The sequence below is a fragment of the Ranitomeya imitator genome, chromosome 8 (assembly GCF_032444005.1).
Source record: "Ranitomeya imitator isolate aRanImi1 chromosome 8, aRanImi1.pri, whole genome shotgun sequence".
NCBI classification, from domain to species: domain Eukaryota; kingdom Metazoa; phylum Chordata; class Amphibia; order Anura; family Dendrobatidae; genus Ranitomeya; species Ranitomeya imitator.
The window spans coordinates 135,987,131-136,014,739 of record NC_091289.1 but is presented as its reverse complement, the minus strand read 5'-3'; the positions used below and the strand labels follow the sequence as shown (position 1 = coordinate 136,014,739).

General features: G+C 41.3%; 1 protein-coding gene across 6 annotated transcripts in view; it reads right to left on the bottom strand.

The window, feature by feature from the left end:
• The window catches only part of NTNG1 (netrin G1), a 479,224-nt gene that overhangs the window by 175,632 nt on the left and 275,983 nt on the right, over positions 1-27,609 (bottom strand). For all 6 annotated transcript variants that reach the window (XM_069737380.1, XM_069737381.1, XM_069737384.1 and 3 more), the window contains exon 4: positions 1,390-1,562. In XM_069737380.1, the coding sequence (XP_069593481.1) occupies positions 1,390-1,562 (173 nt within the window). The remainder of the gene's footprint in view (positions 1-1,389; positions 1,563-27,609) is intronic.

The window sequence follows — 27,609 nt, the reverse complement described above, 5'->3', positions numbered from 1 at the left end:
AATGCAGCCAGGCTGTGTTCATGCTGCCTGTGGTTTGGGCAGCATGAATCGACAGACAAGATACCTTAAATTAATGATTTCTTCACAAGGATTTTGACTATCATAAGTCCAGTGAGATTACACAAACAATAAATGGGGTGGTCCAAAACCAAAGCTGATTTTAATACTAAATGGCTATCTATTTAATTTAATAGTCCTATCACTCTTTTCGTGGAATCATAGAATGTTAGAGTTGGAAGGGACCTCCAGTGTCATCGTGTTCAATCCCCAGCTCAATCAAGGATTCATTAAACCCTCTCAGACAGATATCTGTCAGATAATCTGTATTTTCTCCCTTTCAGTTTTATTCCATTGCTGCTTGTATTTCTATATGTGAATGAGAATAATGATGATCCCTCTACAATGTGACATCCCTTCAGATATTTGTAGACAGCTATTAAGTCTCCTCTTAGCCTTCTTTTTTACAAGCTAAACTCCAATTCCCTGATCCTTTTATCATTCCTCAAAGGACATACTTTGGAGTCTGCTTATCTTCATGGTAGCTTTTATCTGAACTTGCTCCAGTTTTTCGATAACTTTCTTAAAATGCAGTGCCCCGAATTGGACACATTATTCTAGAAGACGTGTGACCAAGGAAGAGTAGAGGGGAATAATTACTTCACACGTTCTTGACTCTATGTTTCTCTTCAAACATCCCAGAACTGTGTTTGACTATTTTGCTGCTGCATCACACTGTTGACTCATGTGCAGTCTGTGATCTATTAGTATACCTAAGTCTTTTACACACTTGCTGTTGCTTAGATCTATTCCTCCCATTTTGTAGATGTAATTTTCGTTTTTCTTGCCCAGATGTAGAATATTGCATTTCTCCTTGTTAAATACCATTATATTAGTTGTTTTCCATTGTTCAAGCTTATCTATATCCTTCTGAATTCTTTGTCTGTTTTTTTCTAGTGTTGGCTATCCTTCCTAGCTTTGCCTTGTCTGCAGATATGACTAGTTTACCTTCAGTTCCCTTATCTAGATAATTTATAAAAATGTTGATCAACTCTGGGTCCAAGCCAGAGCCTTGTGGTACACCACTTGAAATACTCTTCCAATTGAGTGTGCAATCATTAAATATTGTTTAATAATTTGTTCAAAGATCTTTCCTGGTATAGAAGTAAGACTCACTGGCCTGTAATCTCCTGCCTCAATTTTCTTTCCTTTTTTTTAAAGATAGGGACAATATTTGCCCTTCTCCAATCTTCTGGGACTTTTTCTGTTCTCCAGGAAAAAAATGATTCGATGATTGGATTAAATAGATATACATTCGGTAAGACAATCACCTTGGGTTTCAGACGACTACATTAACTTATCTATAATCTAGGTGATGACATATATACTCACAGATATTGGCAGTACCCTTGGGAATTGTAAGATAGGAGCCAGGGCTCCATGCTTGTCCTTGGTAGTTCTTCTTACACCGTTCGCAGTCCTGTCCAGTGGTGTTGTGTTCACAGTCACAGACCAGACGATTGTTTGTGAACGTACAGCTGTTGGCATGGAGGTTACACTTACACCTGGAAAAGGCAAAAAGAAAAGAGAATTCTATTAATAATTCACTATATTCTTAGGAATATTTGTATTTTTAAACAGGGAAAAACAGAAAGATAAATTGAACTTCTGTGTTGTCAGACAGAACTGAATCAAAACACAATAGGGAGACCTGGAAACGAAGATTTGAGAACATTGTTAAATGTACTGAAGCACAAGGTTTATAATCACTTTATTGTCTTGAGATAAAATTCAGCTGATAAAAATGTTTGGATACTAGAAGTAAAAATGAACACTATGCTTTCAACAAACATTGCATAAATCAATATTATAAATAAATATAAGGAACATTTTAGAAATATTATAATATCAGATAAAGCTATGTCTTTCTCCACTTATGAGCCATTTCTATACCACCACTATGTCCTGAACTCATCATTCACTCTGAAAAAAAAGCTCTAATCCGTCTTCCTCAGGTGAAGATAGAAAGCCGGTATAAGTTAGTTATAGTCGGGTTATAGAGTGTATGGAGGAGGAATGGAGAAAGAGAGAGGCGCGGAGAAAAAGAGGAGCAGCAGACACAAGTCCAGAAACGTATGATGCTGTAGCCTTCTAGCAAGTATCTTAGCTGATGCTACAGCAGAATTAACTGCAACACTGTGGGGAAATTGTATCTATGCCTCCACTTCTTCTGTCTGTGTGTTCATTAAGAAAACAAGAGCAGAAATCCCTTTTTGTGTGTGTGCTGTGCATGGGAGACATGATGGCAGCTAGTCCACAACCACTAGCTCAGAGTCAATAGCAAATTAGAGATAGATCCTGCGGAAGGGTAAACTGGTGAAAAATGTTGTATTCAATTAATATAATGGCCAGAAATAGTGTTATTCCTCATGCACACACAAGAACTTATTCTGAAAACTTACTTGAATGTATAGTTAGTTACCCTTTAAATTGCCAGCCTAAAGACCCCATGCTAAAGGCAATCTGTCAGCAGATTTTTGCTATTTAATAAGACAGCAGTATGAGGTACAGAAAGAGACCCTGATTCTAGTAATATGTCATTTAGTTTACTGAGTGCAGCAGTTATGATAGACTTATAGTTTTCTTTGTCGCAGATATAGCAGAGTTCAGACTGCTGAGCTCTGTATCATCCCACCCACATCACCGACTGACAGCTTCCTGTGTACACTGTATATTGGCAGAAAACTGCTAATCAGTGCTGGGGGCAGGGTTGGACTAGGAGGCACAAGAACAGTTGTCCTGTAGTGATAATCGCCTCTCATAAAACACTGATTGTATTGAAACAGCAAAACACAGCATATTAAGTGACACATCGCTGGAATCAGGGTCTCTACAGCAAAATCTTGCTAACAGATTCCCTTTCATCGTGTGAGAGACCATTCCTAAAGACTTGTTCTTGATCATTGTTTGGTGTAAACTTAGCAGCAATCAGTTAACAAAAGAGCAAAATGTTTTTTGTTGGCTAATCTGATCACAAATCTGGCCAAACAAAAAAATCATCTTTGTTGGCTACACATCCACCTACATTAACTGACATTAGGCAAACTGTAAGGGGGACTAAAAGCTTGTATGAAAAATTGAAAAATCAACAATCATTCTTCTTTGCAGCCTCCCATGAAAAACGGCCCAGGGCCACGCCGATCTGGCATCAGTCGAACATCCCTTCGGCGGATATTAGCTACTCACAGATGGCACCCTTACAAAATCCAGCTGCTGCACCATCTCAATGAGGTGGACCCAGATTGGCTCGCTGAATTTGTAGAATGTGCAAAACAAAAATTGGAACAGGACCCTGGGTTTACAAAGTTGTTCAGTGATGAGGCAAACCTTTTTGAGTGGGCCATTTATATGGATACACCTAAATAACATGGGAATGGTGACAGTTTTCTTGGGTAGGGTGTCTTGCATTGAAATCTGCTGCAATGACCTGAGTACTGCGTTTACCAGACATCAACACAATTTCTATCTGCCGTTAACCTATGCGACATGTCAACGGCTGTAAATAAAGATCAACTTGTAAATAACTCATGAAAGAATAAAGTTACGTTAAAACCAAGCACACCATTGTTTTTCTTGTGAAATTCTCAATAAGTTTGATGTGTCACATGACCCTTTTCCCATTGAAAAAAATAAAGTTGGATCCAAAATGGCCAGCTTCAACGTAGGAGAGCAAACGATGATGCACTGAGGGTGTGGGATGAGGGACAGTAAATTATGATGTATTGAGGTTGGGAGCACAAATAATAATGAATTGAGGGTGCGAGTCGGGGAACAGCAACTGATGAATTGAGGGTGGTGGACAGCAAAGGATCAATTGAGGTTAAGGGATAGGGGACAGCAAATGATGAATTGAGAGGGGGACGGCATATTATGTATTGAAGGTGGGGGGTGGAAACAGCAAATGATGATGGCTTGTGAATGGGGCTGCAGGAGAGCAAATAGTGATTAATTGAGGGCAAGGGGGAGGAAATGATGATGAATTGAGGATGGAGGGTAGGGGACAGCAAATGATGATGAATTTGGGGGTGAGTGAGAGTAAAAGATGCTGTATTAAGGGTGGGAAGGCAGTTGATAATAGTGGGTGGGAGAGGGAGAGAGCATGACATAAAGAACTGGGGCAGATGGGGGCATGTAAATATAATGAATCAGGGGAGCAATAGGTACATAATGAGGGCAATGAGGATGCAGTAGTGTGACTGGTATTGCATTGGGGGAAAGAGTACAGGTCCTGATTAATTTGTATATTTATTGGGTGGGAAAGCGGCTATTTATAGTTAGTGGGGTATGATGTTGGGTTACTATTTACATTAGGAATAGTAGATCCATTAACAACTAATTACTTATTAATGGTGGGTGCATGTCTGTATTCAGCAGTGTAGTGTAGAAGTAGGGGCAAGTGGTGCTCTAGTTAACTGTGTGTTACTTTCTGCAGAGATGAGTCCTGGCTGGAAGAAGTGATGGCAGTCTGTGCTGAATGAAGAAAAGCGAAGATGAAGGACTTCAACTAGAGACGTCACTGGTGTGTCAGATTGTTACCTGTTTACTTACACTATACACTGTATACTATATACAGAGCTCCTCCATATAATGTTACCGGTGATCACTGTAGAACCTGTACATTATATATTATATACATAGCTACTGTGTATAATATCACTGGTGATTCCTGTATTACCTGCACATTAACATTATACACAGAGTTCCTATGTATAATGTCATTGGTGATCCTTGTATTACCTGTACACTATATACAGAGCTCCTGTGTACAATTTCACCATTGATCCATGTATTACCTCTACATTGACACTATATACAGAGCTCCTGTGTATATTGTCACAAGTGATCACTGTTTTACCTGTACACTATGTTAGGACTGGCAGAACGCACCAAATAATAATTAGAGATGAAATAAGGTGCATTCGCAGTCCAGGGTCCACCGTGCGGCTAAGACACCTGTGCTTGGTAATGACGGACTATATGGTGGCATAATGTGGATACACACACGGATTAGCTTCACCCGGTATGAAGGAAGCGAACCCTGTTGCATCACAGGTGCCCCGGTACCACACAAAGAGCGCAAGCAAAGAGTCACAGAACTCTGACCCAAGACTCTGGGAAAGAGTTCCTCTAGAACACTTGTGCACGACACCGCTACTGGGTTGTCAGAGACTAATCTGAACTTTAGAATTAACAGCACAGGAGTGCATGCAGGGCCGATCTGGCGGACGCCACTAACCCCCCAAACATGGCCATGAAAGCACACTATATGCGCACGGTCGCTGCTAATTAGATACAGTAACTTGTACTAAATGTGCAGGATAGCATTGTCAGGCACTAGGTAGTTCCACCATTCGCGAACAGTCAAAAACACCATTGACAGGATGACCTTCCTAGTGATCCAATTGGAGCCGCTACAGGACCTGAGCATGTGACCCCCAACCTCCAATGAGAGGTCGACCCGTGGGCATGACCAGTAGGGGAAAAGCAGGACATAGTCCCTGGAACATCTGCCCGCCACTGATCAGTGCTGGCTACAAGGCAGCAGTAACCAAGTGCACAGTATCTGCTTGAGCCAGACGCTGGGATAGACGTCTCTGCTAAGCAGGTTCCACTGCGGCTGGAGGAGACCAGAGCAGACATGGTTCGAGATTCCCCCTGTGCAGCAGAAATCAACACCTAGCACGCTATATACAGAGCTCTTATGCATAATGACACCAGTGATCACTGTATTACCTGTACACTCATACTGTATACAGAGCTCCTATTTATAATGTCACTGGTGATCCCTGTATTACCTTTATACAGAGCTTGGGTGTATAATGTCACTGGTGGTCATTGTATTACCTCTACATTGACACCAAATGCAAAGCTTCTGTGTATATTGTCACTGAGGATCACTGTAATACCTGTATACTATGCACAGAGTTCCCGTGTATAATGGCAATTAAGGTAATATTAGTATTGTGTTTTCTTATTAACGATCAGTATTGTAATATTCGGTCACTATCTGGTGGTAATATGTGGTCTGGTCACGGTGTGACGGTATTTGTTTCTTGTATGTTGTGTTATTCGGTCACTATGTGGTGGTAATGTGTTCTCTGGTGATGGTGTGGTGGTATTTGTTTCTTGTATGTGGTGGTATTTGGTTACTATGTAGTGGTAATATGTTGTCTAGTCATGGTGTGGCAGTATTTGTTCCTTATATGTGGTATTATTCAGTCATTGGTGGTAATATGTAGACTAGTAATGGTGTGGCAGTATTTGTTCCTTGTATGTGGCATTATTTGGACATTATATGGTGGTAATATGTGATCTCGTCATGCTGTGATGGTATTTGTTCCTTGTATATGGTATTATTGGTCATTTTTAAAAAATGTATGTGACACATTCTCTTAAAGAAAAATAAATAAAAATATACCTAACAAAATGATTGGATATTTAACAAATTTTTAAAAGGTTAGAAGAGTACAGTAGGGCCTGGCCAAAAGAGTCTACCTTGTAGTGGGGGCATGTTTAAAAAATCTTTTGGCCAAAAAGAAAGCTCATGGCTATGTCTGCGATATGGTGTTCAATGGGAATTGTTAATGTGTGATTGGTGAGTACGTGTTGCAGAAGTGGAGTTTTTCCAAGACTGTGCAGGTTCAAGTGGTGGGGGTGGAGCCTAGGCACAGTCTAAAGGTGGCAGCCCTGACATTTATTAATCAAAGCAGGAGCACTGACAGTGGAAGGAAAAGTTCATGTCAGTGCCTGGTAATCTACATATAAGGATTAACAAACATTTACAACTGGATTGCATATAAAAAAAGAATATTAGTGTTATTCAAGGAGAATGACTGTCACAGAAACATAAAAAATATTCAGTCTGGGACAATCAATACCAAAATATATAACCTAAATTCTTGTAAAGTGATGAAAACATAATAACATAATGGCAAGTTGACTCTGATGAGACCACCTCGAACAGAATCTATTCACTACCTGCATTCCTGGAATGCATACTACTCTTACTTTATAGCCATTCATATACTTCAATGACAGCCTTAAAGGGGTTGTCCACTACTTGGACAACCCCTTCTCAACTCCTATGTTTGCTCCATGTAAAATAACACTTAAATGGCACCATTCCAACCTTGTCTGCAGTGGTTCTCCAGGGGATCGAGTGACATTATTATGTCACACGATCCCTGCAGCCAATCAACACTGACTTCACTTTACTCGTATTCATACAAATCACATGTAACTAGAGATAGTGAGAGCTATTACTGTCTCACTTTCTCTGGATGTATGAGATTCATCCAAAGGCAGAGAGAGTGAAGTCAGCGCTGATTGGCCTCAAGGATCGCATGACATAATAATGTCACATGATACATGGGACAGCCAGTGCCGACAGTGGAGGAAAGAATAACTGTTATTAAATTAATGGAGCAAAATATATGGAATCAGAAGGAGTTGTATGAGTAGTGGACAACCAATTTTACCTGCCAGACTGGTAGCTGCTCTCATGGAGCTACTCTCTGATCTGGCTGATAAAGGTGGTTCCACAGTTGAGGACCCCTTTCTATAAGGTCCATATGCTCAAATTTGGTTAATAATCTTTTAAAGAACATCAGTTCTATGACCACACATTATTTGAACAGTTTATTCTATGAGTAAAATAAAAGCTTTTTCCACTATCAGGAGCATTACTACAAGTTATCGCTGCTCCTGTTATTCCAAAAACACAATGGTTAACCTATTTGGCTAATGCTATGCAAAGCAAAGGCCGCCATGGAGTAGGCAGTCACTGGAGAGGCGCTGATACATTTTTAATGACTTGCCATATGTTCTGAGTTTAAACACATTTTCACCTCCTTGTTATTCTGTGTTAAAGTTTCAGAGCTCAAGATTAAAAGGACAGGGGTGAGCATCACATGGCTCTATAGGAACCACTGGGAAATCTAACAAAGACAATCTTGGCAGATCAGTAGCTACAATTTTGCGATCTAAAATGGCTGGTCTCAGAAAAGACCACAGGGTTGACGTCAATGTATTTGGAAATACAGTATGTAACGAAAATATTCCTACAACAGATATGTTTGTTTCTGGATGCTTTAGTTTTGATGCTAGAAGTAACACTAGATACAATGCAGATATTTTCTTCCTTACAGATGAAGCATAAACAGGCTTATCTTAGGCTATGCAGCACCTGGCAATGGGATTTGATTCTAGCCGGCTCTTCGGGAGCTTATGCCGCACATCTGGATTTGCAAATACGGTAGAATACGTAAATTTGTGAAACATACAATCTGTTCATTTGTTAAGTACATAAATGGATCTTTGTTTTAGGATACTGGAAATATTTAAATTGTGCAAATGGGTGGAGTAAAACAAATGTATTTTTGACTTGTAAACTAGATGTAACCATATTGACACCTTTACTGCTTTTGGGATCAGATCTGTGAAATGTATAACAAAGAAGATTTAAGAGTATTTCCAAATGAAAATCTACTTTCAATCTGGATAGTTAGCTTATTTTCCATATCTGAGAAATCTTGCTGTATATTTTTACCATTACAATAAGTGAAATATGAGAACAAGTCCATGTATGTATGGTGTGGCTTTCATTTTGAATTCGCTCTGGATTTCATCACAGAAATTCCGTAAATGGGCGGTTCGAAGTCCAAATGATTTTTTCTCCTAAATCCCTGTTGTGATGCAGTGACCCCTGTGACAGCTAGGGGGCGCTGCGAGTGCTCCTTGGGGGATGGTGCATGGAGGCATATCTATTGTGATAATCGTGGTGAAACAGTGACTGGCTGTGTTGTGAATGGCCAATATGTGTTGCAGAGGGAGTCTGCGTGGTAAGTCTGATGCAATGTTGTTGTTCTGGGACCTGTAGTTCCTCAAGTGTGTATATGTATGGTGTAGTTGCAAGGGAGACTTACTAGGCTAGTTGTGTGAGATGGGTGGGACAAACTAGCCACACATCCACACTCCTACCCAGGAGAGTGGTTAAGGATATATAATGTGACCAGGGTGTGGGTCACATGGTTCCTGTGTGGTTCCAGTGGAAGGTCCTGGAGAGCCTGTGTGTCGGGTGGTCCTGGGAGTAGGACCGCATCCCTGAATAGCACACTGAACTACCTGTGTTGGATTTCCTGGGAGTAGGAGTCCTGAAGAGCATGTGGTGGGGGCTTTGGACTGACCTGGTGGCCTGGGGTGTTGGACAAGGTCCTGAATAGCACCTGGACAGGTCATATGCTGATGTGTTGGATTTCCTGGGAGTAGGAATCCTGAATAGCACATGCTGGTGTGTTGTATTTCCTGGGAGTAGGAGTCCTGAATAGCACACTGAACTACCTGTGTTGGATTTTCTGGGAGTAGGAGTCCTGAAGAGCACGTGGTGGGGGCTTTGGACCGACCTGGTGGCCTGGGGTGTTGGACAAGGTCCTAAATAGCACCTGGACAGGTCACATGCTGATGTGTTGGATTTCCTGGGAGTAGGAATCCTGAATAGCACATGCTGGTGTGTTGGATTTCCTGGGAGTAGGAGTCCTGAATAGCACCCTGAACAACCTGTGTTGGATTTCCTGGGAGTAGGAGTCCTGAAGAGCACATGGTTATATTCCTGGGATGTTGGACGAGGTCCTGAATAGTACCTGGACAGGTCATATGCCTGGGGTGTTGGACGAGGTCCTGAATATCAACTGGACAGGTCACATGTGCGGTTCATGTGTTGGGGAAGCTACCGTCCTTCAGTGGGTCTGGACTGACTAAGATATGCCGCCCAGGCAAGTTGGTGATCCCTGTGAGGCAGCTTTCCCGGAGGAGTGGACTGACAAGGAGTCAGCAGGTGGAGCAGGAGCTCCCGTAAGGTGTTGTGAGTTCTGTTTTTGGGCTCCCTCTGGTGGTTACTGATGGTACTGGGTGACTTGTGTTCTCTGCGGTCTCTGGTGTCCACCTGTTCCATCAGGTTATGGGAGTTTCCTATTTAACCTGCCTTTTTTGTCATTTCCTTGCCGGCTATCAATGTACTCAGCGTGTCTTTTTTCCTCTGCTCCCTGTGTCTGTTATCTTCAGGACAAGCTAAGTTTTGATTTTCCTGTTCCACGTTTTGTTTAATTTTTGTCTTAGTCCAGCTTGCAGATATGTGATTCCTTGCTGCTGGTTGCTCTAGTGGGCTGAAATTACTCCTCATGTTCCATGAGTTGGCACATGAGTTCAAGTAATTTCAGGATGGTTTTTTGAAGGGTTTTTCGCTGACCGCGCAGTTCACTTTTGTATCCTCTGCTATCTAGCTTTAGCGGGCCTCATTTTTGCTGATTCTATTTTCATAACTACGTATGTGCTTTCCTCTCATTTCACCGTTATTACATGTGGGGGGCTGCTATTTCTGTGGGGTGTTTCTCTGGAGGCAAGTGAGGTCTGTGTTTCTTCTTATAGGGGAAGTTAATCCTTCGGCTGGCGCGAGACGTCTAGGAATCATCGTAGGCACGTTCCCCGGCTACTGCTAGTTGTGTGTTTAGGTTCAGGATCGCGGTCAGCTCAGGTTCCATCACCCTAGAACTTGTTTTGTTTTTGTGCTTGTCCTTTTGGTGATCCCCTGCCATTGGGATCATGACAGTATAGCCGGCCAGACAAAATTGGTCATCGTTTTGGCTGAAGTAGGAGGAAAAGTAGTCTGAGGAAGTTTTTTTTTTTTTTTTTCCCCCTCCTCTGTGTTTGCTGCCTAGCCTTAATTGCAGCTTGACTGCTTATTTCCTCCTCTTAATCCTTGAATGGCTCTGACCTCAGCTGTTTATCATGGACCTCCAGAGTTTGGCTTCCAGCCTGAATAATCTTGCTGCTAAGGTTCAAAATATACAAGATTTTGTTGTACATACGCCTATGTCTGAACCTAGAATTCCTGTCCCAGAGTTTTTTTCTGGAGATAGATCTAGTTTTCTGAATTTTAGGAACAATTGCAAGTTGTTTCTTTCCTTGAAATCTCGCTCCTCTGGAGACCCTGCTCAGCAGGTCAAGATTGTTATATCTTTCCTGCGGGGTGACCCTCAGAATTGGGCATTTGCATTGGCACCAGGGGATCCTGCGTTGCTCAATGTGGATGCGTTTTTTCTGGCATTGGGTTTGCTCTATGAGGAACCTAACCTAGAGATTCAGGCTGAAAAAGCTTTATTGGCTCTCTCTCAAGGGGCAAGATGAAGCAGAGCTATATTGTCAGAAATTTCGGAAATGGTCGGTGCTTACTCAGTGGAATGAGTGCGCTCTGGCTGCAAAATTCAGAGATGGCCTTTCTGAGGCCATTAAAGATGTTATGGTGGGGTTCCCGGCGCCTACAGGTCTGAATGAGTCCATGACTATGGCTATTCAGATTGATCGGCGTTTACGGGAGCGCAAACCTGTGCACCATTTGGCGGTGTCTTCTGAACAGGCACCTGAGATAATGCAATGTGATAGAATTCAGTCCAGAAGTGAACGGCAAAATTATAGGCGGAAAAATGGATTGTGTTTTTATTGTGGTGATTCAGCTCATGTTATATCAGCATGCTCTAAATGCACAAAAAAGGTTGATAAGTCTGTTGCCATTGGTACTTTACAGTCTAAGTTCATTCTGTCTGTGACGCTGATTTGTTCATTATCATCCATTTCCGTCGATGCCTATGTGGATTCAGGCGCTGCCCTGAGTCTTATGGATTGGTCATTTGCCAATCGCTGTGGGTTTAGTCTGGAACCTCTGGAAGTTCCTATTCCTTTGAAAGGAATTGGCTCTACACCTTTGGCTATGAATAAACCTCAGTACTGGACACAAGTGACCATGCGTATGACTTCCGTTCATCAGGAGGTGATTCGCTTCCTGGTACTGTATAATTTACATGATGTCTTAGTGCTTGGTCTGCCATGGTTACAAACTCATAACCCAGTCCTGGACTGGAAAACAATGTCTGTGTTAAGCTGGGGATGTCAGGGGGTTCATGATGATGCATCTCCGATTTCTATCGCTTCATCTACTCCTTCTGAGGTTCCGGTATTTTTGTCTGATTATCGGGAGGTTTTTGAGGAGCCTAAGCTCAGTTCGCTTCCTCCTCACAGGGATTGCGATTGTGCTATAGATTTGATTCCTGGCAGTAAATTCCCTAAAGGTCGTTTGTTCAATCTGTCAGTGCCAGAGCATACTGCTATGCGGAATTATGTTAAGGAGTCCTTGGAAAGGGGACATATCCGTCCATCTTCGTCCCCTTTGGGAGCAGGTTTTTTTTTTGTGGCCAAAAAAGATGGTTCCTTGAGGCCTTGCATAGATTATCGTCTTTTGAATAAGATTACGGTCAAATATCAGTATCCTTTGCCATTGTTGACTGATTTATTCGCTCGCATTAAGGGGGCTAAATGGTTCACTAAGATTGATCTTCGGGGTGCGTATAATCTTGTGCGGATAAGGCAGGGTGATGAGTGGAAAACCGCATTTAATACGCCTGAGGGCCATTTCGAGTATTTGGTGATGCCTTTTGGACTTTCTAATGCTCCTTCTGTCTTCCAGTCTTTTATGCACGATATTTTTCGTGAATCTCTGGATAAATTTATTATCGTGTATTTGGATGATGTTTTGGTTTTCTCTGATGACTGGGAGTCTCATGTTCAGCAGGTCAGGAAGGTGTTTCAGGTCCTGCGGGCCAATTCTTTGTTTGTAAAGGGTTCTAAATGTCTCTTTGGAGTCCAGAAGATTTCTTTTTTGGGGTATATTTTTTCCCCTTCTACTATTGAGATGGATCCCGTCAAGGTTCAGGCTATTTGTGACTGGACGCAGCCTACATCTCTTAAGAGTCTACAGAAGTTCTTGGGCTTTGCTAATTTTTATCGTCGCTTCATAACTAATTTTTCTAGTGTTATTAGGCCTTTGACGGATTTGACTAAAAAGGGTGCTGATGTTACTGATTGGTCTCCTGCGGCTCTGGAGGCCTTTCAGGAACTTAAGCGCCGGTTTTCTTCTGCTCCTGTGTTGCGTCAGTCAGATACGTCGCTTCCTTTTCAGGTTGAGGTTGATGCTTCCGAGATCGGAGCGGGGGCGGTTTTGTCGCAGAGAAGCTCCGATGGCTCAGTGATAAAGCCATGTGCGTTCTTTTCTAGAAAATTTTCGCCCGCTGAACGGAATTATGATGTTGGTAATCGGGAGCTTTTGGCCATGAAATGGGCATTTGAGGAGTGGCGTCATTGGCTTGAGGGTGCTAGACATCGTGTGGTGGTCTTGACTGATCACAAAAATCTGATGTACCTTGAGTCTGCCAAGCGTCTGAATCCTAGACAGGCTCGTTGGTCACTGTTTTTCTCCCGTTTCAATTTTGTGGTTTCATACCTGCCAGGTTCAAAGAATGTGAAGGCGGATGCTCTTTCTAGGAGTTTTGTGCCTGACTCCCCTGGAAATTCTGAGCCCACTGGTATCCTTAGGGATGGGGTGATTTTGTCGGCTGTCTCCCCAGACTTGCGACGTGCTTTGCAGGAGTTTCAGGTGGATAAACCTGATCGTTGTCCGCCGGAAAGACTGTTTGTTCCGGATAATTGGACCAGTAGAGTCATCTCCGAGGTCCATTCTTCTGTATTGGCAGGTCATCCTGGAATATTTGGTACTAGAGACTTGGTGGCCAGGTCTTTTTGGTGGCCTTCCTTGTTGAGGGATGTGCGTTCTTTCGTGCAGTCTTGTGGAGTTTGCGCTCGGGCTAAGCCTTGCTGTTCTCGGGCCAGTGGATTGTTGTTACCTTTGCCTATCCCGAAGAGGCCTTGGACGCACATTTCCATGGACTTTATTTCGGATCTCCCTGTCTCTCAAAAAATGTCCGTCATATGGGTTGTGTGTGACCGCTTTTCTAAGATGGTTCATCTGGTACCCTTGCCTAAGTTACCTTCCTCCTCTGAGTTGGTCCCTCTGTTTTTTCAAAACGTGGTCCGTTTGCATGGCATTCCGGAGAACATCGTTTCTGACAGGGGATCCCAGTTTGTGTCTAGATTTTGGCGGACGTTCTGTGCTAAGATGGGCATTGATTTGTCCTTTTCGTCTGCATTCCATCCCCAGACGAATGGCCAGACGGAACAAACTAATCAGACTTTGGAAACTTATTTAAGGTGTTTTGTTTCTGCTGATCAAGATGACTGGGTTTCCTTTTTGCCGCTTGCCGAGTTTGCCCTTAATAATCGGGCTAGTTCTGCTACCTTGGTTTCTCCTTTCTTTTGTAATTCGGGGTTTCATCCTCGTTTTTCCTCTGGTCAGGTGGAGCCTTCTGATTGTCCTGGAGTGGACATGGTGGTGGATAGGTTGCATCGGATTTGGAGTCATGTGGTGGACAATTTGAAGTTGTCCCAGGAAAGGGCTCAGCAGTTTGCTAATCGCCGTCGCCGCGTGGGTCCTCGACTTCTTGTTGGGGACTTGGTGTGGTTGTCTTCTCGTTTTGTTCCTATGAAGGTCTCTTCTCCTAAGTTCAAGCCTCGGTTCATCGGTCCCTATAGGATCTTGGAAATTCTTAACCCTGTGTCGTTTCGTTTGGATCTCCCGACATCGTTTGCTATTCATAATGTGTTCCATCGGTCGTTGTTGCGGAAGTATGAGGTACCTGTCGTTCCTTCGCTTGAGCCTCCTGCTCCGGTGCTGGTGGAGGGTGAATTGGAGTATGTTGTGGAGAAGATCTTGGATTCTCGTGTTTCCAGACGGAAACTCCAGTATTTGGTCAAGTGGAAGGGTTATGGTCAGGAGGATAATTCTTGGGTGATTGCCTCTGATGTTCATGCTGCCGATTTGGTCCGTGCTTTTCATAGGGCTCATCCTGGTCGCCCTGGTGGTTCTCGTGAGGGTTCGGTGACCCCTCCTCAAGGGGGGGTACTGTTGTGAGTTCTGTTTTTGGGCTCCCTCTGGTGGTTACTGATGGTACTGGGTGACTTGTGTTCTCTGCGGTCTCTGGTGTCCACCTGTTCCATCAGGTTATGGGAGTTTCCTATTTAACCTGCCTTTTTTGTCATTTCCTCGCCGGCTATCAATGTACTCAGCGTGTCTTTTTTCCTCTGCTCCCTGTGTCTGTTATCTTCAGGACAAGCTAAGTTTTGATTTTCCTGTTCCACGTTTTGTTTAATTTTTGTCTTAGTCCAGCTTGCAGATATGTGATTCCTTGCTGCTGGTTGCTCTAGTGGGCTGAAATTACTCCTCATGTTCCATGAGTTGGCACATGAGTTCAAGTAATTTCAGGATGGGTTTTTGAAGGGTTTTTCGCTGACCGCGCAGTTCACTTTTGTATCCTCTGCTATCTAGCTTTAGCGGGCCTCATTTTTGCTGATTCTATTTTCATAACTACGTATGTGCTTTCCTCTCATTTCACCGTTATTACATGTGGGGGGCTGCTATTTCTGTGGGGTGTTTCTCTGGAGGCAAGTGAGGTCTGTGTTTCTTCTTATAGGGGAAGTTAATCCTTCGGCTGGCGCGAGACGTCTAGGAATCATCGTAGGCACGTTCCCCGGCTACTGCTAGTTGTGTGTTTAGGTTCAGGATCGCGGTCAGCTCAGGTTCCATCACCCTAGAGCTTGTTTTGTTTTTGTGCTTGTCCTTTTGGTGATCCCCTGCCATTGGGATCATGACAGTAAGGTACCATAGACTGTTGGTGCTTGTGTTGTGATATGAACTGTGTGGGAAGCCACGGCAACTGGTCAGGAAAGGACCAGCGTGTTTAGTTGCTGCAAACCGTAATGTCGTATGTTGGTGCCTGTTGTGCTCCATGGACATTGGTGAAGTGTACGGCGTACGGACACCCATGGTAACTGGGTGAAGTGAGAGACCCAGCATGTTTAGTGTCCGTGAAACAAAGCCATAAAAGAAGTGTTTAAGACAAAGCTGCAAATTAATATCACCAGTTGGTGCCTATTGTGTTTGATGAAATGTATAATGTGAACTGTGCACAACCCGGTTTATGACACTTTAATAAACCGTATAGACTGTGTTTAAGCGAAAAATCGTGCCTGACTACGTTAATCCTGTGCCAAGCGAGTGTCCCCCAATACACTTTGTGAGAGCAATCTTACACTGTCTATTTAGTACCATAATCAAAACTATTTTCTAATATACTCAAATTTAAAGTTCCCTATAGTTTCCTAACTACACTATCTAACTGCTTTCTTTTTTTTCCACTTCCTTTTTGATGCTTTGTGAGAATCCCAGTGTATGCTGAGATACTCAAATTAAGTGTCATCAGGAGGTAGAGGTTGCGGATTTAGGATGAAAATTACTTTGGATTTCGGACCACCATGTGTAATATGACCCTTAGAGTTACAGTGCACTTACATTGGCCAATTACCTGAAATGAGTATTCTGTGGAATGCTTGTTTCCCAATGATCAACCTGTCTACACAATCTTCCAATCATGCGTCAAATGAACAAAATGCTCATTTGTCACTTGAGATGATTTTTAAAAGGAATATGTCATTCTTTTGAGCTTTTTGAGTTAATAATATGGGCATACAGGTTGTACACAGCTGAAATTAGTAATATCTGTATGCCTCCTTGATGATGCCTTGCTTAGTAAAAATCATCTTTTATAGCTTGATCTTCCAGGCTTCATTATACAAGATTTCTCCTTCCTTCTCTTCAGCGTCCCTTTGGAGTCATGTGCGCGGCCGGAAATCCAGCCCCTGCGCACTCTGCCTGCCGTCTGTATTCTGCTCTATTCTGCCCTTTGGTGGGTGCTGTCTTCAATTTTGATGTGCACAGGAGCCAGAGAGATACTAACTTCCAGTCCCTGTGATCTCTGGCGCACAGTAAAGGTGACTTTGCCATAGTGCAGAGGAGCAATGGCAGGCAAAATATGAAGGTGTGGGATTCCTGGCACTCAAACATGACGTCAAAGGGACATCCGAAGAGAAGAGGAGGAGAAATCTTGTATAATGAATCTCAGAGACAGCCATACCTTCCGGGTAGCCTATACCCCAAAGCCTGGAAGACCGAAGCCATAAAAAATATTTTTTACTAAAGAAGGCATCATCAATAAGGCATACAGGCATGACTAATTTCAGCTGTGTATAACCTGTATGCCCATATTAATAAGTCAAAAAAGCTCAAAAAGGTGACAGATTCCCTTGAAGTTTGCTTAAAAATCATGATTCTTTGTACTACATGTCCTGTTAGACAGGATATGTGCTACCAAAAACAATATTTTAAGTGTACAAAATGATAGTATTTACAATCGTTCTGTGTCTAAGTGCAGCTGGACTGTCTAAACAGGCGAATAAATAACCATCAATCAGATTTTAAGCAGCCAATTGGTGGCCGATTGACAGCCACAGTTTGGACAGTGTAAATGCACCTTAAAGCTCTGGCAGTGGAGATAAGGTGAATGAGTGTCTGTCTCCAATGGCAGATAGCAGAATCTTGAAAAAAAAGTTAATATATATCATAATTCCATAATCTCTATCAGTGAGTTCAATGATTGTCCTTAAAATTTCAGATGGTTACAACTGTCTGTAATGTAGTGAGAGTTATGTAGAGCAATTGTCGGACTGGAGTGTGAAGGCTCCATCAGTCACATTGATTCTGAGGTCCCACTGTTCAGCTAGATGCAATATTATCTGACGCTTGTTTACTAGTTTGCCTATGCTTGTCTCTAAACAATGAGATGTCACCCTAGCATTAACTGTACTGTGCGTAATACTGCTCATGTAGGGTGGTGGGGCCACTTAAGGTACCGTCACACATAACGATATCGTTAACGATATCGTTGCTTTTTGTGACGTAGCAACGATATCGTTAACGAAATCGTTATGCGTGACAGCGACCAACGATCAGGCCCCTGCTGGGAGATCGTTGGTCGCTGGGGAATGATCAGGACTTTATTTTGTCGCTGGATCACCCGCTGACATCGCTGAATCGGCGTGTGTGACGCCAATTCAGCGATGTCTTCACTGGTAACCAGGGTAAACATCGGGTTACTAAGCGCAGGGCCGCGCTTAGTAACCTGATGTTTACCCTGGTTACCATTGTAAAAGTAAAAAAAAAACTACATACTTACATTCCTGTCACGTCCTTCAGCGTCAGCTTCCCTGCGTCCCCCAGTGTCAGCGCCGGCCGGCCGTAAAGCAGAGCACAGCAGTGACGTCACCGCTCTGCTTTCCGGCCAGCGCTTACACAGTGCAGGGAAGCTGACGCTGGGGGACGCGACAGGAAGGTAAGTATGTATTGTTTTTTTTACAATGGTAACCAGGGTAAACATCGGGTTACTAAGCGCGGCCCTGCGCTTAGTAACCTGATGTTTACCCTGGTTACCCGGGGACTTCGGCATCGTTGGTCGCTGGAGAGCTGTCTGTGTGACAGCTCTCCAGCGACCACCCAATGACTTACCAACGATCACGGCCAGGTCGTATCGCTGGTCGTGATCGTTGGTAAAAAAGTGTAACGGTACCTTTAGGCATAAGGGCCAACTGGGGGATTCAATTGTTCTTCTATGAGTCAGTCTGAGACCGTAAACAGAGAAGAGGAACAAATATGCTACAATCTCTGAATCAAGACATAAGCAGAGAGGCAGTCAAGGTTGTGATTACAGGGTTAATAACCTCCCTTTTTTGGCAAAGATTTGGACAGTAGTGAGTAGGAAACAGATACTAGTTCAAGAAAAGAAATGGATTTTACCCATCAGTCCATGTTTCCATAAAGCTAAAGTGCTTATTTACCCTTTATGGCAGATCTCCAACTCTCTGTTAGAACATCTGATTTATTAGAAAGATGCGAGGGCAGGGAGGATTTTTGATATGCATTGCTGATTTGTACATGATCCAAGAGATCTCAGGAAGAAGTGGTTTATTGTCAAGGCGTTTCAGAGTCCACCTGACTCCTTCCTCAGGACAACCATAAAAGGGATTAAGGAGTCAGATGGACTCTGAAATGCGTTGACTATAAACCAATTTTTCCTAAGATCTCTTGGATTGTGTATAAATCAGCAGCGTATATAAAAAATCCACCCTACCCTGGTATCTTTCTGAAAACATTCGTGGATATTGCAGCAGCTGACATTTTCGCCTCATCAGCGGTTGTGTCGTTCACAATCTTTCCAAATTAGCTTAAACCCCTTTTATTCCTCACAAAATTACTTGGATAAGACCTTATTGTGCTTTGCATTTTTTATCTAGTAATTTGATTTATTAGGTGTTTATACCCAAAAAGGAGGTTAATCCATTGGACAGACAAAGTATTTCTAAATCACTGGGTAACTAGGTATAAAAGAATACATTAAAACAGTATCCTAAAAAGCTGTGATTGGGTAAACAAGGTTTATTACATTTTTCTGCTAGGGCAACAAAACCTATAGTACGTAAAAAATTAATAATATTTCTCACTATTTCTGTCTCCTAAGCTCAATAATATTAGAATAAGTAGATGTTGCTAAACTAAATATTGTTGCTGCATCCATAGAAAGGATTTCCTTAAATGATCATTTCTAATCGACACCCACACCTACTGTAACTGGTGCCTCACTGGTGAGACTAGCCTCACAGATCGAATAACAATGGGGTAAGAAGTGTAATATGAGCTGGGAACATCTGGTCATTCTCACATTTGGATATTTCTAGGTGTTCTTGATCTGGTAAACCCATCAGAGAAGTAGAAGAACAATCTGATGATCATTGGTCATTTTCACGCTGCTTTTTTATTGTAAGAACCAACGATGATAAGAGTGGACATTTTTATTATGTTTGCCCAATTACAATATATGGATATATTGGCTCATCAACCTCTAACTTACAAGAAGTCATACAATGTGACCTAAGGAGCTATGTAGGAAGTAAGACATGGAGATCACCTGTCCAAATAGTCTATCGTAGACACGGTACACTAAGGATTCATTTAAAATTTTTACGAGAAAAAATGGCAAAAAAAATATTTGATTGTTATCAAATATTTTCGATTTCTGCTGGATATCAATTGACTTCACGTTTTTATGCACAAATCACAATTCGCGTAGCGGATTCTATGATGTCTCACAGAAAGCTTAGGCCGCAATTTGGCAGAATGTTACTGAATTTAGAGAAATTTGTGTTCCACATTAATTTAAGGTGGAATAATTTGACTGATAGTGTATGATAAGGTGAACTGTTTCTCTGCTTACTTGTTCTTAAAACTTAATTTTTGACAGATCGTTTTTTTTTGGTCTAAGTTTGTTCTTTTCCCTATTTAAGAACTGGTTCATGTACAATCTTCCGCATTACCATTCACTACACATGGGTGCCTCCAATAATCCACAATCCATCTATCCATTTATTTTCTGTCAAACATAATACATTTTGGCACACTAACAGTTGTTTTGGAGACTTTGTTCTCTCCATTCGGCTAGGTATGAGTGCAGAGGAGTATCACCTCAAGCTTGAAGAACATTTCACCTGAAAACGAACAAAACTCACCAGTAAATGAACGACCTTTGTTTGTCCTTTTTGTCAAAAATACTATTTAAACATTCCATAGCATATATCTATGTAAATGACCATGCATCATTTTGGTTCCCAAATTGTCTGGGTATGAATTTATAAATAAATACTGTAACATTTCTAATGATTTGCCCATTAAAGTGCTTTTTACATGTTAAAAAATACATTTTTGGAGCTTTTTAAACCGTATTTATAACATCCAATTACTTGGATGTATTTTGAAATTGTTCTATATCATTTATAAAAAAAATTTATATTTTATATAGCAAAATATTACAGCTTATTGAAGATCACTTGCCGGGATTTTTTTTGGAATAAATGTTAATAATAATGTATTATTATTATTTTATATTAAATATAAGTATAAGGAAATAAGTATAAGTAAATATATAAAGAAAAGTCATATGTTATATATATAAATGCTTTTTTTTCCAATTCCAAACAGGGATCTTTATTAGGCTATAATAGTTTTCTATATAACATATGATTTTTTTCTAAATAATTATAAACTATCTATAGCTGAACATTTTATCCAAGTATTTGTTTTTTTATAAATACGTGTTAAGAAGAACCTATGACTGCCCCTCTTTTTTGTATGTTTGACTTTACTTAGGGGGGTTATCCACTACTCAGACAACTCCTGAATTGCTATATTCCCCCACAACAAAATAGAAACAGCCCATACTCACCTCCGGTTCCGGCGCCGTTCCAGCATTGATGACACTGGGTCTCCCGGGGTTTGTGTGACGTTGCTATGTCATGTGAGCCCTGCAGCCAAGCAATGACCGCTGCAGTCTCATTTCCTCACATAACTGTCATTTGAAGGAAGTCAGAGATCAACAGCAGCTCTAATGTCTTCCAGGTGTCACTTTCCGGAGGTAAGTATAGGCTGTTTTTATTTTATTAATGGGAATTGAGAAGGGGTTGTTTGAGTAGTGGACAAACCCGTTTAAGAAGGGATTGTAACCCTGCTGTTGTCTTCGGTCTGGGGAGAACTATTTTGAACTTTGGTATTTTTTGGGGTGTTCAAGATGCGGTTCTGAAACTTGTGGTTGATTGACTTAAATGAGGATGGGTTGGTCGGCCACGGGTTTCAGAGCCGCATCTTGAATATTTTAAAGAATATTGAAGTTCAAGGTCGGTCGTTTTTGACCGAAGACAACAGCAGGGTTTTAAGGACAAGACAGCACCACCTACTCAGCATAGGTTCATATCTCTTTAGCAGGACAGATAAGTATGTTTCGCACAACAAACCATACTCATCTAATACTTAGATAAGTTGCAGCCTTTTTCTTTGCTTTTTCTTTAATCAAAAGATATAAAACTTCTGTGCTTGTTCCCCATAAGTATTACCCATTTGTGTGAGTTTAAGAGAGCACAGCCTATAACTATGCAATCATAACTTGTAGCTAAAATTACATGTAACCATACATTATTAATAAATAAATGTTCTGTGGATTGAGATGGTCACTTTAACGTTAATTAATAAAATAATAGACAATACTATATGGGAAAAAATGTCCTTATGTTAGAGATAGTATTTCCTGAATCCTTGTTATGTCAACACAAGCCTCATAAATACAGTGTGGACTCAAGATGCTAAGCTCGGCACCATACTGTGCAAACAATCCCAATTACTATAGAGACTGAAAGTGAGAGCTGTGATGTATTGCTGTAAGGAAGCAATACTGGAAACGGGCAAGACAACAGAGAGAGCGAGGAGAGCTTGTCTCGGGAAAATGGGATCAATGTCAATTAAATAAAATTCACATTTATTAATGACTGTAATTTAGGTTACTGAAATAAGAGAATACATTAAGACATTAGCACAACAAAAATAGAAAATGATCATAGAAGTAAATTAATATATAATTCAATGCAATAAAAAATCAAAGTAATTGTCTTATTCCATTCAGCCAGAACCTTCTGAGCTTCAATGCAAATTCTCATCCTCATTTACCATGTGTCTTTTATAATCCTGAGTGGTGTAGGTACGAAGTAAACTAATGCTCAGAATCCAAGAAGTATCCTCAGACTAGCAGAGTAGGTCACAAGTTGATGTAAATGCAATCATTGTGATTTTTAGAAGATGAAAGACACATCATGGTTACCTCCTTTCGAAATCAGAAGATGTTCAGCAGTGCCATCAACTCAGAACGGGGCAGCAACCAGTGGGAACTAGCTACATCTATCTACTATTCAGAGAAGTTCAGCCAGATATGGTCTTCATGGAAGAATTGTGGTCAAAAACATGCCTTCAACATGGGAACAAGACCAAGTGACACAACTATGAACGAAAACAAATTGCAGGAGGTGCTCTGGACTGAGGAGTCAAAAATATGAAATATTTGGCTGTAACAAAAGGCAGTTTGTTCACAGAAGTGCTGGATAGTGGTACAATAATGAGTGTCTGCAGGCAACAGTGAAGCATGAGGAGGAGCATTGCAGGTTTGGGGCTGCACTTCAGCAACTAAAGTTGGGGATTTAGTCAAGCTTGATGGCATCCCCAATGCTGAGAATTAAAGGCAGATACTTATCCATCATGCATTGCCATCATGGAGGAGCTCCAAATTTATTCCACAACAGAACAACAACCACAGACATACAGCCAATGTAATTAAGAACTTTATTCAACATAAAGAAGAACAAGGAGTCCTGGAAGAGATGATGTGGCCCTATGGAGCCCCGATCTCAGCATTATCAAGACTGTCTAGGATTACATGAAGAGACAGAAGATCCACCAAAGATCTGTGGTTAGTTCTCCAAAATATTTGGAACAACCTCCCTGCTGAATTCCTTCAAAGAGTTTGCTCCAGTGTATCTAGAAGAATGGATGCTTTGATGCTGTTTTGATGGAAAAGAGTGGTAACACCAATATTGATTTGATTTAGATTTCTCTTTTGCTTGTTCATTTTTCATTCTGTTGAAACACTTCTATTTCTGAAAGCATTTTTACATTTCAGCAATTATTCCACACATGACTAAAATTTTTGCACAATACTGTATATCCTATAATGGAGGAAACTTTGCATCAAGGTTGGGTTGGCACCAGACTAGTAAACCAATGGCCTAGATGTTACTAACACTACAAATTTTACTGGTAATAGATAGTACAGCTAATTTGTCAAAATAAGACAGTTCATACTCAGTCAGATTCCTTCTTTAAATTGGTTGCAACTTCTTTACCAGACTACCCTGCCAGAGGTTAGTTTTCCATGGTCCATGAGCCGAAGGAGCTTCCGCTCCGAAACGCGCATCGGGCGGACGTGCACACCGGACCCTGACACTTTGTATGCTCCTACGCTCAGGTAATTATTAGGTATGCCCATGGCAATTTTGCCTGGCTACATCTCTGCCTTGCAGCTATTATTGCCTTGTTTAGGATGACTTTTCTCATATACAGCTCTGCCGGTGTGTTCTAACATTGCTGTTGTGGCCCTGCTTACATCCATATAGGATTACAACAACCCAGGGTGGCTTATGGTCTTATGCTTGATTTCATCTGTTGTATGGATATCTGTTTTGTATGCAGGTGCTGCATGTATGCACTATCCAATGTAGCTTGTTAAATAACCCATCGTGGTATACAGTCTTATGTGTGACCCTATTTGCTACATATGCTGGACAGTGTTAGGCAGGTGCTTCATATATTTACCATCTTGACGTAGAACTAGTATGTGTGTCTAGTTACCAGCACATTTTTTTCTACTATTGTGTCTGGATTTCCGGTGTACGCGTCCTTTCTTGTATAGTGGCGATTTGTTGCAGCGGTCGCCACCATTTTCTCTGCTTGTACCACTGTAGTCCAGGGATCTGTATATATTTTCCCTTCCACTGTATTCATACTTATGTATTTTTTGTATTAATAAAGATTTTTTCATATTTATAATATACCCATATTGGTCGTTTTTTCTGTGTGGTTTCCACACCCCTCTCCCATGTCTAGTTGCTCAATGACTGGGTGCATATTTATCCAATATTTTGACAACAGAGTTACTATACTGGTGATATTTTGTGATGTTGTTGTTTAATACCTTCATTATTTTGCTAATATCAGGGGCAGGTCAGAGGACTGGCCGGGGCAGAGATGCAGAGATGCTAATTTTTAGCAGGCTCACACTGCCCACCTTCACAACCTAGGGGATCAAGAACTGTGTAAAAGTGGCCATGCACCTTCAATACCTAACGGATGAATGAGTTTGTCAGCTTCTCCCACTTGTTCGCTTGACTCATTCTTGGTGCATTATGAATAGGGAGAGACACAAATAGTTTATCTCAGTTGAAAACAAAGGATGTTGAAATTCAAGATGTCTGATCCTTTTTTCCCCAGCACAGACAAGACAAACATTGGGCAAATACCCATTGTATATTTGATGGCTAGTTGGTTCTATCAAAATCCAATGCACAGACCTACAATAGCCATATGTGTATGGCTATCTTCAAACTCCTAGATGTAAATGGTACCTCAAACTTACTGTGAATTATACCCCAACTTCACCTCCACTTTTTTATTTGTGCAAAATTGTATTCTTCTGATTCATTTTTTTTGTATTTTTTAATGATTTCCTACAAAATTATGCACTAAAATAGAAAGGTAAACGCCCAATTGTACACTATCAGTCTATCCTGTAAATTTGAGGCGGTAAAGGTGACAGCCCTACATTGTTTAAAAATATGGGGCTCAGCAGAGGTGTCTATACCGGAGTACTTAGGTTGCATCAAAGGGAATCAGTCACAAGATTTTACCACTTAATGTGAGAGCAGAATAATGTGGGAACAGAGACCCTGAATCCAGCAATGTGTCACTTCCTGGGCTGCTTGCTGTGATTTTGATAAAATCCCTGTTTTACCACTAGAGGACTAGTAAACCTGCTGCCATGTAGTCCTTGATATTCATGAGCTTTGTATAACCCCACCCCCACCACTGCTTGGCTGCTTTCTGTGTACACTGTGCATAGGCAGAAGCTGACAACCAGTGATGTGGGCTGGGTTATACAGAACTCAGCATTCAGAGAACTGCTAGATCTGTTGCAAATCAAACAGGGATTTTAACAAACAGACAAGCATAAGTGGAACATCACTGAATCAGGGTTTGTGCCCTTACATCATTCTGCTATCAGATAAGTAAGAAAACAAATGGTGACAAATTTTCTTTACTATACACCTGTATTTGTGATTAGACCTTTAGACTTTTTGCCAATCTTATGTCTCTTGAAACAATAACAATAATATATTATTCTATATTATTCTATGAGTATTGCTAAAAAAAATCTAAAACATTTGTAGCGTTTCAGTTTTTCAGTTTAAGATGCAAAGTGGGATGTGTTGTAAATCACCGGCTCTGCCTCAGAATAAAACACATTAAACACTGACGATTAACATTCAACAGAACTCAGCACAATATTTCCATCGCCCGAGTGCCAGGCTCCTATCATCTGCATCTCCGCTCTTCAGCACTGACAAAATGTAGGTCACAGAAAGCAAGAAATCAAGAAAATAAATACAAAATAAACATCTTAAAGAGAATTTTCCAGCACCAGGATCTTCCTATTGAATTTGAAGGTTTCTCAGAAAATCTATTTTCAGCAATTTTCCAATCTGCCTAGGGGAGAGTAATTCAGTAAAGCCCAACCTACAGCGAATGGAAATCGAAAGGTAAAAAAGAAGGAAAATAGCATACTAATATTGTAGCGTTTTAGGACGTGCCGTGCCCTCGTCTCGTAATGATACGTAATGCAGTCATATTTTGAATGGCAACAAGTGAGATGAAAAATGAATAATCGGCACTTAGCCTAAAACCATCTTCTGATCATAATATGCCGAGCGTTTATGTGTGCGTGCCGGACAAGTCGTCTCCAGGGGTGAAAAAGGTGGAGCTACCCCAGGTATTAGGCCAGCTGCTCCACACTCTGATTGCCCATTGTACTTGGCTTCTGTCATTTAACCTATGAACTTTGGGACTGATTGGGCCGTGATGAAAATCCAAGAATCCGTAGCGAGCTAATTACCTTGCTACCTTTTTTCTGTGCATTCCGGCTTTCATCTGCTCACTTACCGACTCACCAAAAAAATTCTCACTCCTTCCCTTGACTCTTGCTCACTTCATTTTTTGTGCCTTTATCATTTTCCCCTTCTTATTGTCACTGTCATTCTCTGCCTGCCTGTTCCCATGTCCTCATCCTGCATTTATTTTCCGTGCTTGGATTTTGTTATCCTTGCCAGTCCTTTTTGTATTCCGTTTATAGTGTTGAAATTTTGCTCCTTTTTTCCTCCCCTTCATTGTTTCTCTACTTCGTGCTTCCAGACTGTAGCTAAGAAAACTACTTATCTATTGATTTTCAGTTCTATATTTCCTTTAGTCATTATGATTAAGGAACAAAGCATTATTTTTCTTAAGACTGTTGGAAGACATAAAAATATAGAGAAGAAAAACATGCAAAAATGAGTGATATGTTTAGGAATGGTGTCGCTTTGAGTTGAAAAATTAAATTAATGCTGGTATGGAGTTTTGGAGAAGCTCAAGATGTAACTTTTGAGATCCTTTTAGGAGAGCATTAATCAGTCAATCTGATGGGTCCAGAGTAGAGATGAAAGGATCAATTTGTGAAGGATTGACTGAGACATAGTTCCTGAAAATTGCAGGGCCTCCAAATTTGAACACTCAGAATTCAATTTGCGAGGATCACGAGGTGGACTATTACAGCCAGGATTAAAGATGGTGGCCAGCCTAGAAATGCCATTTTAGGGTTTTCTGGTGTAGGGATAGAAGGTAAGGCTACAAAGCTCAGTCCACATAAGGATAGAAAAAGACCTAAGCTGATTTTGATGTGCTACTTGAGTGCTCAAAGTAAAAAAAAAGTCTTTGGTACTGTGTAAGCCAGTTGATATAAGGGCTGAATCGCACGGAAATTGGAAGTGGTGGTCTCAGTATGTGAATAATAATTCCAAAACTCAAGTTTTGTAGGGAAGTGCTGTAGCTGACTGTATAGTCACTGAGTGTCCATGAGTTGATTTGATCTGAGTCATACTGCTGTAAAAGCACCTTAATAGATGCCCTTCTTTTATTAATCACAGACCGCAAACAAGAAGGGCAAACTCCTCAGTGCTAATTTTCGTACTAAGCCAAAATCCTGAAAC